Raw genomic sequence first — 13,845 nt, 5'->3', positions numbered from 1 at the left:
AGGAGGAAGAGCAGCAGGAGGAGGGGGAGGAGGAGGAGGAGGAGGGAAAGAGGAGAAGGAAGAAGAAGAAAAAGAAGAAGAAACCCACTACCTTCCCAGGATTGCCTTTTTTCCTTATCTTTACGCGCGCGTGTGCGTGTGGCGCGTGTGCGCCCCTCGTCCCTTCCATCTGAACCCGGTCTTGGATGTTTAATAAAGAAATCAAGTGTCTCAACAGTCACCAAAAAAAAAAAAGCAAAAACAAAAAAAAAATTCCAAAAGCCAAAACAAAAAAAAGAGAAAGAGAGAAAGAGAGAGAGAGAGAGAAAGGAAAAAAAAATCCAAAACAAACAAACAAACAAACAAGGCAGAACCAACCTCTACTTCAAACCAGCCGGCACAAGCCACCCGTGTCTGCCATCCAGAGAGGGGGGTCTCTGGCCCCTGGTGGAGGAGTTGCGGGGGGATCGTCAGGGGGACAGAGGCCGAGTGACGTCCTAGGAGCCACCGGGCCAGAGGCGGAGGAGACCCAGAGAGGCCAGAGAGACAGCGGGCCCCCGCGCGCGGCTCGGGGCTGGGGCGCCAGAAGTGGGACTGGAGCGAAGTAGAGCGATGCCAAGGAGGAAACAGCAGGCACCCAAGCGGGCGGCAGGTAAGAGAAACGGCTCCGCTTCGGGGCTGCCCAGCCCGGGCTGCCCGGCGCGCCGCGCTCCTCGCCCGCCCTCCTCGCCCCTGGGTGCCCGGGGACGCCACCCCCTTACGCTTTCGGGGGAGTTCGCTCCCCGGTGCCCCTCCAATAACCCCGTCCTCTCTCTCCTTCTCTGATCGCCCACATCCTCCTCTTCCAGGCTCCGGTTGGGTGGGGGGGAGCTATCCCACCAAGCCTTCCCTCCTTAAACTTTTTTCCTCCACCCTCTACCCCACCCCTAACTTTCTCCCAGTCTGTTTCTTGCCTCTTGGGCCAAAATCAGATTGAGGATTTGGGGTGCGGAGTAGGGAGACAGCCCCTCCACCCCCGCATCCCTCCGAGTGGTCAGTGCCAGCGGCTTCTGGCCTCCGGGGACAGCGTCTCCTCTCGCTGGGGCTTGGGGCGCCGAAGTGTGAGGCATGCCCAAGACCTGGGCTGCAGGCTGGCTTTGGGGCGAGCAATGGGAGTTTAGCTTTGATCACCAAGGTGGAAAAAACACCCCAGGAAATGGATGAGTCTTTGCATATGTTTTCTAAAAGGATCCACGTTCTGAAATCTAATCAACACTCTCCCTTCGCTTTAAAAATAAAAGGTGGGGGGAATGCTTCCCATAAAAATTTAAACAACTCTGGATTTTCTTTGCCTAGAGAGAGAGAGTTGCAAACTTTGTGGATTGATTTGTTTGGTAGGAACTATCCCATCTCAGTGCTTACCCCCCACCCCCCAAAAAAGATAGGAACAGGTTAATGGATCAGTACAATAGACCTTCTAAGGGATTTTTTTTCTTTTGGGTTGCTTAATTGCTTTTTTAATAGTATGCTGGGGTTTTGTTTCTCGGAAGTGTAATATGAAAGTTCATTTTTCTCCTGCCAGACCCACCCACTGAAAAATCAGCTTTCCACTTGATTGCTAGTTTTGATTTGACATTTGATTGATCACCTGTCATCTCGCTGCCTTTGATCTATTCATTCTTGATATATATCAATAAATCACTCACCATGGTAACTCAGAGTGCCAGTGACGCAAGCCTTGCCCTCTATATTCAGAGCCAGACATGCACAATTATTATCTTGTTTGGCTTTTAATGTGGGCGTTTTTATTTCTTTGTGTCCTTTAGTTGAATCAGGGCTTTAGCAAAAAGCTTGAGTTGTGTTGTTTTTTTTTTTTTCCTCCTTCCCTCTCTCTGTCTTTGCCCTCTTGGTTTAGGCAGCTTTAGTTAAGGCTGGTCTTCTTGCAGAGCCACCTCCACATTTCATTCTATTCCAACTCGAGCAAAACATAGGGAGAAGTTCGGTGGAACACTTTAGTAAACTTTGCAAAGTCTCGCATAGAACAAATCCAAAGTTAGTTCGGAATCTGGGGAAAGTGGGCATTTGTGTCTGAACATGCAGGACCATCAAGCTCACCCTCCATAGTTGCCCGATTCCAGCCTGAATGACAATATATGTGTTTTGAAACATCCACAGTTATCTTCCCTTCTGAACACAGAACTGCTTCCGTAACCATTTGTAGGTTGGTTCGACTGGCATGCGGAAATATCATTTATAACGCGTTGATTCGTATATTTTCCAATTGTTTCCCTAAGAGTAAAATAATTAAAATATTTTTAGTGCCATATATATTTGGAACTTGCCTCATCAGTGAGGTTTTCTTTTTTCCACTCTAGCTACTTCTTTTGAAAACAATTCCTCCCTCCTACCCCTGTCTCTTTCTGCTTTTAACTCACTTATTTTTTAAGACTCACACTGCTTTGCAATCTGACAGCGTTGGGTGTGTGCAATGGCTTTTGAGACTTAGGAAGAGTGAGCTCGCTGCATCAGGTTCTGGCAACATAAGTTTAAGTGTAGCTAGATTATTAGAGATAGCGTCCTTATTGTTGTCCCGAAAGAGAACCCTGGGCTACAGTCCAGCAAGAAGTGATACTGCCCTGAAAATTACTCTCTCTCTCTTTTTTTTTCCTTGTTGTTCCCGTAAAGGCCATCAACAACTAGGCAGTAATTTAAATTACCAGAATGACTGGACATGTCTCCTTTAGTAAGCTCATTACAAAAAGTGCATTGCTCAGAATTGCACGACTTTGATTATAATTATCCTCTGATCAATGAGGATCCAGGTGTACGTAACATAATGCTGTATCACATTATTTAAATTACATCCTTTTCATTAAGCTGTCTCTATTGGTGCTGTCTGGTCTATTTATTGTAGTGTGTGTGTGTATGCGTGTGTGTGTGTGTGGTGTGTCAGAAACTTGTGACTATAGTTTCAGTTTTCTGGTCTATTGTATTCCTAGTGTCTTTATATGTTTGTTTTCATGACATTTTCACTGGAAGAAGTGGAAACCCTTTTCAAGCTGAAAGAGAATAATTCATATCGTACGTAGCGAGGCCCCTCTTACTATATTTATTTGCTCACATATTAATAGAGCAGATAGTTTTTCTTGCAGTGTTTCTCCCACTCCTCCGAGGTCATCAGTGCCCTACTCTGTTTTTAGCTGGGGTGGTTATTCACAAGTAAAGTTAGCCACTTTGGGATTCTTCAGCCAGTTAACAACCAGGGAAGAGGAAAAGGTGGGTTCTAAGAGTATGGCCGTACTAACTTTTATCACTGCTAAAAATTAAACATAATGTACAACTGTAAGTAATTATGCCCAAGGACTGATGTTGAAAGTTTGATTTCTAGCTCGATTAATGAAGAACAGGAGATAGAAAAAGCCTGTGAGTGCATCAGAGCTGAGGCTCTCCCGGAGTGCTTTTTCCCAAGAACTGTTCCAGGCAATTTGATTCCTTTGCATTATTAGTTTTAAGTTCCCTGTTTCAAGGAATCAATTACAGAACTTTCTAATAAAGCAGGTATCGAAATAGAAGAAGCAGGATGATATAATAAGTGATGGGGAATTTTAGTCTTTATTTCTTACATTCTTCCCCCTTCAGGGGGAAGGGCTGTGAGGTAGGCAATTCTCTTTAAGAAACAGCTAAGTCAGAGTATTTGCCTCCGAAATGTCATTCTTCCTGGCTTTCTTAAGCTATGCTGTTCCACCATGCTATGACTTAGGGCAAGAAGAAAAGTTTAGAAAGCAGCCTACAGTACCCCAGGGGTTCGTGTACGTGTGTGTATGCTTGCTTCCTCGGATGTACATTTCACTCACCATTAAAATGCATCCACTTTTACCTGAAAATATTGCCAGATTCTGTACCAGCATCTTTCCCCGCTATCCATTTTAGAAAAGATAGAGAAGATGGCAGGAAAGTGAAATAAAGCAGAACAGTGTTTTGATTTGTTTGTAGTTTACAGGATGCAGAGTGGTTAAAAATTTAAAATTGTAGACTTATAATAACGCTTCTATTCACTGCAGTCTATCTCAGCCTCTGTCCACATGCCTGTATAATACATACTTTATTTCAGAATCCTGAACTATTGTTTTTATACGGATGCCAACCAATTGCAAAATAGAACACAAAACCTCTGCGTACATAGACATGTGAATATCTAGTATATATGTAAGTTGCAGGATTCTGCTCCTGCCCACCCACAACGATGAGATGTTTTCTTCTTGCTGAGTCTCAGAAGCTTTCTGATAATCCAGATCTCAACAGAGTCTTGCAGGAAAGAACAGCTCCCTCAATTTATTTTGTTTATTTAATATGGAGATGAATAATGCAGATTTTGTTTTCATGAATGTCCTTGTGTGGCAGTAAACATTAGACTATTAGCAATCATTACTTAAAAGTTGCAATTTGCACCTTAATAGCACAGGTTATTTACATGGGAAACATATTCAGCAGGGACAATTCTGAGTACTGCAGTAGAGCAGAGATGACCTGCGAGAGCTCTTTTTCTACCTCATGATAGTATGATAGTGAGGACTCCGGATTACCATGGGGTGAGGTCCCAGAAATCTCAACTCATGGGGCAGGGGCCAAGGCAAGGGCAGGCAGCTCAGGGTGAGGTTTACCTTTAATGTATTGGCAAGAGGGACAGGATTCGAGAGAATAAGAATCAGATAGATTCGGGACCCTGGCTCTCTCATTTCGTTGAAACAGCCTTCAGAAAGACAAGTTCACATCTTGAACATTTAAATATCTCATGCTGTGGATCCCTTCGCATACACAGACTATGATTTTAACAGATGAATGGAAACACACACACACACACACACACACATGTACACACAACACGTAATAAAACCCAAAGGGTCTCAGCAACACAAACTGTTTTGGCTATTCTTGTTATTTAAGGCAGATCTCTGAAAAAGGAAGGACAGATACCTTGCAGTCGCTTTGTCCACACCGGGTTTGGATCGAAATTGATTGCTTAAGTGGTCCTCTCCCCACTCTCCTCCTCCTTTCCTTCTCCCACCTCTCACCTCACCCTTAAAGACCCAGATTGAATGGGACATCTCAAAAGCCCATTTGTTTTAGGCATTTATTGATTTCATTTTTAATCTGCCATATCAGGACACAATACGTTAACCCTAATCAGGAGATTGCAAGTGACAGGGAGTTCTGGTGGAAACCAGGTAAGGGAGAGGGGGGTCTGGGAAACTTCTTGATGGTGAAAATCTTCTCTGAGGCTCAGGGGGTTGGCTGTTGAAGGCTACCTTTGGGGAGGGTAGAAACATTCCTCAAAAAGACTCTACCTTTCTCCTCCTACTTTATGTTTCTTTTTCTCCCAGTAGCAGATTCTATGCCTATCGTTTGGGAAAGCTTAACCCTCACGAAATACCTCCCAGGCGTCTTTGGGAGATCTGTCCCCGAAGCATCTTGACTTTTGTCACATTCTCCAAAGGTGGTTTATGCTTTCTTTTCATCCCAGCTGACTTCTCACTCATGTGATGAAATTTCCCCAACTGGATAACATACCTGGGTTGGTCTGTTTCCCTTCCCAGGGGCTTGGGAACTGTGCTCTCCATTGAGCAGCTTTCAAAGGGGGACTGAGCCTGGCATTATTTAAGGCCATCAAAATGATGTACCTCTGCACATCACTGCAGCTGAGCTTAGGAAAGTCAGCCAAGAAGGAAATCTAGGCCCTGCTCATGTTTGTGCTGTGCCTGTAATTAGCTGACACGAGGTAAATGTCCAAAGTCAAGCTTCCCTTCCATCTCTGCATTTGTACTATCAATTTTATTTAGGAATGTCATGCTCTGGGAAGACTCAGCCACTGTTTCAAAGGCAATGCCTGCGTCCACCCAGGTCCCCTTAAAAAAAACACAGAATTGCCTAACAAATTCTATATTAAGACCAGGCATACACAGAGTATCATTTTCATGTGATTCAAAGTCAGTTGGAAATACATTAAACTAACAGTTAGAGAGTGTCTTGCATTGCTTCCCTGAAGCAGTGCTTTTTCATTACATATTTAATTACAATCAAATTGAACGACTTTTTATAAAAAATATCACAGTGGTATTAAAAGAAGCTTGGCACACAAATAATTTTATTGCTTTGCAAGTTGAGGACTATTATATTTTTACTTCTTTGGGAGAAATGTATTTTAATTTTCTAATGTTGTGATAAATACAGAATATCTTGTACTGTAGTCTGTAATCAGAGGGAGCTTATCTTTCTGTCTTTATAGACTCTGCGCACTCTAGAAGTGGTTTTTATATCCATTTTTAAGTAACTTGTAGCAATTTGTGTTTTTAAAAATTTTTAAAGTTTTGCAAGTTCCATTTAAAGTTAGAAATTCTCATGTTCCTTAGGGTGATCTTTGGCAAGGAACTCTTTGATTATGAAGGAAGGAGCTTAGTCATTCTAATCACATAAGAAAAACCTCTTTGAGAGTGCTTACTTGATCACCTGGATATTGTATGAATGGAAAAAAACACCATATATTTGCAGGCCTCTGTTGTATAACACTGTTTTCACTAAATTTATAATTTCTTCTTTTTTTTTCATGTTACTGACCTTTCAGTAACTTGTTTTAGGAACTTTTCGCAGGAGAAGGTATAGGGATAGCATTTAAAGTGGACTGCAAGGTACACGAGGTCTTTCAGAAAAGATAATAAAAATGAGAGACTTTAGAGCCTAATTGTCCACTCAGACTGTGTCTGCAAATGAATAGGAAAATGTCTCTGCAAACACGTGGTTTCAACTCTAACTCGTACATTAATCTAGAGCATCTCCAGGAGTGTGGGTGTATTTGTACTCGTACTCATTTTGTCCGGGAAATCATCATGAGAGTATCGGACTCAGGTCCGTTTGAAGACATTATGTGCTTACACAGACACACAGAAAAGAAATCCGAGATGCAAGTGGGAATTGCTGTTATATTTGTTTCCAAAGCAAACTCTGTGAATGAAATGATTAAATAATTTGGAGGCATTTGAAAGTCATTAAAATGGCCATTTGGAATTTCCAATTGGTGCTTCTCTCAATCTTTTGCATTCCCTCTGTAGAAAAAGATGTCCTCTGGGCATCCTCAAATATTCTGGGATGTCAAAGCAATGCCTAAAATTATTTAAAATTTTAGAAATTAAAATTCAGGAGGCGCAGCCAGATAATCCTATTATTAATATATCAGTATTATTTAGCTACGCATAACAACAGGGAAATGCACAATGCAAAAGTTTTAGAGATAATGAGCTTAGAGAAATTACATGGAAAAAAAAAAAAATACCTGGATCATGTTTGAAAGCATTTGTCTTGAATTTTGCTCATCTAAATGAGAATTCTCTTTCCACCTCTGTTATTTAAAATACAATTTCAGTATCACCATACTTACTACCCTAACCTGAAACAGGGTCTAATAAATGTTTCTCTGGATGCACAAAGATATAGTACAATATAATGTGCAACAATTCTTAAAAAATAGTTTTAGAAAACCAAATGTGGGCATGCAAACCAAAAGAAAAACCTCAGGACTCTTTGAGAGATAACTAGCTCAGGGTTCAAGATAGAAAACTTTGTTTCGGCAGGGTACGAAGAAAATAGCATTGCATTTTAACTAAACATCTCCTCTTGGCAAATGAGAAGCGGTGAAGCAGGGAAGATTTTTTAAGGATCTTTTTAGCTCTTTTGCATCTCTCTCCAAAGACTAATTTAATTGAAAAGCTGTAGTGTCCATTTATGCTAAAGGAAAGGCCTTATGCTTCCGTAAAGCTACTAGACACTAAGATGGGTTAAAAAAAAAAAAAAAAAAAAGCATTCTGCAGTTTCTGTTAGTACAAAAATTAAGATCACTGGTCTTAATTAGTTGGGTGCTTTCAGAACTCAATGAATACTCTAAAATCATCCCTGAGCTTTCTTCTTAAAGCTACATCTAAGCCATTTCTATAGAAATTATGTAGTTTAGATATTAAGGTGGGCAGAACACAGTTACTGTTTTTAATGAAAATAGTTACGAAGGGTGGAATGAGATAAATACAGAGTTGGCAGCAGCCGTTCTGTTTGTAATGAATTTGAAAGAAACTTCCATAATGCTTTACTGCATCATGAAAAATCCATGAAATCTGGTGACGTGGGAGATACAAAAATGAGGCAGAGGGTCGAGGTCTTCTATAGGGGAAAAACGACTTACATAAGCAAGAGCAATGGCATGTAAATATTTCTGTATAAACTGCGTGGGGCTTCCTTTAAATCACTTCAATTTATCAGATCCTCGGAATTTTCTATGTATTTAGGAGCCTCTCTTCTACTCCAGGAAGATATGAATAGCTTGTGGGCCAAGACGATGCTGCAGAGAAGAGTTAAATCTATTCCATGCGTGCAGTACCATTTGGTACAGAAGAAATGCCAGAATGAAAGGCTGTAAATGCGTTTTATATCAGAATTGCCTTTGGCTATTTTCCTTTATTAGAAAGTTGGGTACATTGCTTTGTGCCTCTTCTTGTTTTTCCCCTTGGGATTAGATTCGAGACTGTGGCTGCAACAGGGAAGTGACTTGGGTTCTGGATGCAGCTTTGCCCATGCCAGTTATGTAGCCCAGGGCAAGTGCTAGAGATAAATCTCACTCACGCACAGGTAAGAAGGTGAGTTTTGGAGTCAGACTGATCCAAGTTCAAATCTCTAGGTCTACTTCTTGTTGGCTGTGTCAACTTTGGCCGGTTGCTCAAATTTCTGCCCTCCACTTATCCAATCTGTAAAATGGGAGCAAGCATAGATCTCCTTATGTTCGTTGAAAGTATTATCTGAGACTAGAGCTGAGAAAGTACACTGAAACTGTTAAGTGTCTCAGGGATACAGGAGAATAGTGTGTCTTTACCCTGAATAGCCAGACCATGGAAACTTTATACCGGAAGAGAAACAAACAAACAACTCACCAATCATCATGGGACTCGGGGTTCAGGGCTTAAAAGAAATCAGATATGGATGTGTTTTGAATTTTAAAACTGCAAATACAATGACTGAGTAGTGGTTTAGCCTCTTTTCCTGAGGCCGATTCATGCTAGGCTGTTTGGAACACTGCACCCAGCTCAAAAAAAAAAAAATTCCCAAGAAATAGTATTTATAGCATGAGCAACAACTATAACAACAGTAACAATGATATTTGTCACTACATTAAATGCTTATTATATAGCAGGCACTTTACCAAGTGCTTTATATATTTGCATTCATTCATTTAAACAGGACTTATTTCTTAAGTTCCTACTCTGTGCCAGGTTCTATTCTATTACCTGGGGCCTGCAGGTGAATAGGACAGGTATCATTCCTGGGGATCTTGCCCTTCTAGCAGGGGGAAGTTAGGGAACATACAAGTAAGTTTATAAAGGAAAAAGTAATTTCCATATGCAAACAGCTTCATGATGACAATATTTTTATGAAAGCAGGAGTTGAGACAACAGAGGTGATCTGGATGGTTAGAGAGACCTCTCAAGGAGGGGCACCTGAGCTGAGTTTGTTCCTCATACATTCCTATGTGTTCGATGCTGGCACAATCCCTAGTTTACTAGTTGGGATCTGAGTAACTTGCAGGATAACTCATGGAGGGTCTTGCAATGGCTGACCTGAGTTTAAAACTCAGCTCTCCCTGCTTTCAGGGCTCATGCACTCAACCTATTGTGAGAGTTCATCTAGAATAGCCACAGCGATTTGTCATGGAAGGACCCTCAGGTCCTGGCGTCCCTCCCCTTGCATCTGTGGTGATGTCTGAACCTGTGGGGGTATATCGAGAGCACAGAGAGAGGATGCTGCCTTTAGTGGCATCTTCATATAGAATCTTCAGGCAAACTCCTATTTTATAAAGCCGGCTCTTTCTGGAGCGTTCTTTCATGTGTGTGTATGTATGTTCATTCAAACATTCATTCATTTGACAAATATTGATGTGCACCTTTTATGTGCTAGGTATTGTTCTAGGTGCTGGGAATATAGCCGTAGGAAAAAAATAGAAAAGTCTTTGCCCTCCACACAGCTAATATTCTTGTTGGTGAGACCAAAAAGCTAATGAACAAATAAATATATAATATAATATTGAATCATGCTAATTGCATTTCATACAAATAAATCAGGACTAATGGGCTAGAGAGTAAAGGAGGCTTGCCATTTTATATAGAGTGGTCAGGGATGGTGTTTCTCAAGTGGTGATTTGATCAGACCTGAACAAAAAGTGAGAGACTAGCCAAGCACAGAGCGGGGAGAACCATTCCAGGCAGAGGAAGCAGTGAGTGCCAAGGGCCTACGGCCAGAACTGACTTGCATGTTTGAGGAATACGTAGGAGGCCGCTGTGGCTGGAGCAGATTAAGATGAGGACAGCACTAAGATGTGGGGTAGGAAAGGTAGGCAGGGGGCAGGTCGCAGGTGGCCTTCTAGACTTGATTCTAGTAGTAGGTGAGATGAGATTTCACTGGAGGGGTTCGAGCAGGGAAATGATGTGATCTGAGTTGGTTTTTGGTAGAACATAGGCTCTTGCTGTATTTCAGAAGTAGTGATGAACTTGGGCATGTTCACCCACCCAGTCTACTTATCCGGACCCTCAGTGATGGTGAGTGGGATGCTTAGGACGAGAGAGGTGGTACCTGGAGATAAAACACATGCCCAGCCTCTAGAGATTGGTGTGGGGATGAGTGACATCGCTGAGGCTGTGCAAAGGCAAATGTTAAGAGCCTGGGTCCAATTGCATGCTCCTCCAGCTGTGCACTCAGAAAGCAGGTTCTTAACCTCACTGCACCTCAGTTTACTCACCTGTCAAATGGGGACAAGGATATTGCTTACCTCACATTTTAGTTGTGAAGATTAGATAATGTGATCTGGGTAAAATCCTGGGTGCAGGCCCAGCGTTTACATAGGATCTTCTTCAAAAATGAATGTTTTTATTCTTCCTCATAGTGCTGTTATTTTTTTAGGAATTCCTGGAGAAATCTAGGCACCTGCATTAGTCCTTGGTACTTATTAGGCCCTAAATAAATATTTCCTGGGGAATGAATACGTGAGTCTGTAAATAAATACTTTCATTAATGTATTACTTTGTGTACTAATTAGTTACTCTCAAGTATAAGAATCTCTTTCACACATCTAAAAATTTGGGCAGGTCTGTGTACCGATTATGGCCATAGCTGTACTTTGAATATGTATCAAATTAGAAAATATTAATGACCCAAAGGCTATGATTTCAGTCATCATCTTGAATTTTGTTCATTGTGACATTACCTGCCTTCAGTTGAAGAGCAGTGACACCCCTTTGTGTGGTGAATGGTGTTTATTCCTCTTACAGACTGTGCTTGGTGGTGATGTGGATTCATAGACTTCCCGGTTAAGCCGAGAGCCCCGATGGAGCATGGCTGATGGGGTGGAGGGGTGGAGTGTCTGCATCTCTGGTCCCCAGGTCCCGCCTCTCCCTGCCTGCTCTCCAGGTGCTCCCAGCTGCCCCTCCCCCGTGGGGAATCTGCGTCATCCCCTCAGGCCCCAGGCAGTGAAGTTAGGGTTTGTTAAGCTAATGGGAATAGGCTACAGGCTGTTCCCTGGTAACACTTTGTTCACTCTTTAATTGTCACCTTCAGATAAGTGCCTGAGATCGGGAAGAAGGGGAGCTGGCTGGGTGCCTGTTAAGGTATACCTTAGGACAAAGAGCTTTGGGATCCAGGAGAGCATTTTGGGATTTTTTTGCTGCCTGCTTTAAGACCTTTATTTAACAAATATGATGGGAGGTTGGCTGTACACCGGTGGGAGAGCTGGAGCCACAACCTTGAATGAAACTGACAAAGCGCCTGCCTTCCTGAAGCTTCCATTTAGTGGGGGACAGGTAACAGCCCAGCCAGCAGACACACCTCATGGAGTCAGGGTGTGGCATTGGCAGTGAAGAGAAGGAGAGGAGGGAAAGGGCCATCACAGGTTAAGATGGTCAGGAAAGCTCCCTCCCTGCGGAAGTGATACTGGCACGGTAGAGAGGAGAGTGGGCCTCTGGGGGAACACGGTGCCAGGCCTCAGCTGGAAATCCAGGGCTGGAGCCCGCCGGGGACCAGACAGGGAGGGTGAGCTGGGGCTCCCATGGAGACGGGGAGCCCTGGAGGGCTCTGGAGCAAGGAGAGTCAGGCTCTGACGTGGGTTTTTACAGGCTCGTTCCTGCTGCCGCGTGATTTATCAGGGACCCAGGTTGGAAGCAGGTCAACCACTCAGCAGTCTCCCGCATCAATCCAGCCAAAAACCGTTGATGTCTTGGACCAGATTGATGGTGGAGGAGCCGGGCAGCGGCCCGAAGGCGGACCACAGGCCTGCAGGCAGAGCACGAGTGGGGAGAGGAGACTGCGGAAAGCTGCGCAGAATCGGACTAGCTTAGCCCGTTAATATTTCCTCCATTTCTCTCTTCTGTTTTCCTCTTCTAGTTGTACAGAGGGTCTTGCTGAAAATTGTCAGTCTGTCGTTCTCTGAGCCAAAGTGGAAACAAGCAAAAGCACTGGGAGCCGCCTTTATTCTAGAATTGACTGTGCAGGGGAGGAGGCCACCCTTTCCCAGGCACATTTTCTGGAGTCCTGGAATGGCCCCTTCACGCTTCTCCCCACGCCTATCACACATGTAGCCCCTGGGCAAGGGGGTGGACCCTGGGGTCCACAGACGAAGGTCATTTCACCTTCTGTGACCTTGGTTAACTTTGCCTCCCAGAGTTTGTTTCGTCATTAGCAAAACAGACTAATAGAAGGACTCAACTCATTGGGTTTTTACAGGATTTAATTGAGATAAATCAGATAGTACACTTAGCAGGATGCCTGGTACATGCATGGTAAGTGGCCAATAAATTTTAGTTATTATATCAACAAGTTAGTAAGCCTTCTCATGCCTTGATTTCTTTATCCATAGAATAGAGATAATAAAAACTCTCCCTTCGGGTTGTTGGGAGAAGGAAAATATTAATACCAGCAAAGCACTTGGAACAGTGCCTCATATACAATAAGTGCTCAATAAATGTTAAATTTTTAAAGGTATCACCATGACTCTGAGCTTGTGACCTTGAAGGGCAGTCGTTGTATGGTGTCGCTTTATGTCCACAAGGCCTGGCACATGGTTGGTACTCAAATACTGTTGGAGAGAATGAATAAATGATGGTGATGTGGTTATTAGGAGCCCAAGTGAGGAAACCCAAGGAGATGAAGGTGCGAGTCTGGGGTGAAGGGTTGACCCCTAACTCAGACCATCGTCTCCTCCAGTGGCAACTTCTAAGGGCTGGCCCCTCTGCCCAAGCCTCCCAGAGTTTTATGCAGTTTTAATGAGGGAAGCAAGCCCAGCCTTGAACATTTTTTTGATCCAGCACTGTCGCACTGTGGGCTGTCACACCACGGGTGGTGGGTTAGTAGCATTGAGTCACATAGTGAAAATAATGCCCCATTTTCAATACCATTTCAACCCTCTGAGTAAATCAAGAAGAAAGTGTCAGTGTGGTGTTAGCCAGTGTGTAACACCTCTCTCACCTTGTTCATCAGAAAGAGCAGACCTCAGATTCAGAGACCTTAGCAAGCAACGATATTTAATGAACAAAATGAAATAATAATCTTGGATTTTCATAGTCTGATTGCCATCCATTTATGGCGAATGAGACTGGTTTTTCATTGACTGCGACGTTAGTGACATAAATTTTTGTTTTAAAATAAAATTATTTAAGGCAATAAAAAAGAGGGAATTGTTTCAAAGAAACATATACTGAAATAAATAGTGCGAGCGGGGGGAGGATGTCGTACAAACCGTGAGGAAGGAGTAGAATGACATGTGAGAACACTGTGGGTGCCGGCGCCAGGCAGGGCGAGGGGACTGGCCAC

The 13,845-nt window shown here is 43.1% G+C and overlaps 1 protein-coding gene across 1 annotated transcript in view; it reads left to right on the top strand.

The window, feature by feature from the left end:
* The first annotated feature begins 301 nt into the window (after positions 1–301).
* Positions 302–13,845, top strand: part of TSHZ2 (teashirt zinc finger homeobox 2) — a 263,261-nt gene continuing 249,717 nt past the window's right edge. Inside the window, exon 1 of the mRNA XM_012656918.1 lies at positions 302–631. Coding sequence (XP_012512372.1) covers positions 592–631 — 40 coding nt within the window. The 5' untranslated portion in view covers positions 302–591. The remainder of the gene's footprint in view (positions 632–13,845) is intronic.

The sequence above is a fragment of the Propithecus coquereli genome, unplaced genomic scaffold (genome assembly GCF_000956105.1).
Source record: "Propithecus coquereli isolate 6110/MARCELLA unplaced genomic scaffold, Pcoq_1.0 Scaffold527, whole genome shotgun sequence".
Classification (NCBI taxonomy): domain Eukaryota; kingdom Metazoa; phylum Chordata; class Mammalia; order Primates; family Indriidae; genus Propithecus; species Propithecus coquereli.
The sequence above is the reverse complement of the archived record's forward strand: the minus strand, read 5'-3'. Positions and strand labels throughout refer to the sequence as shown.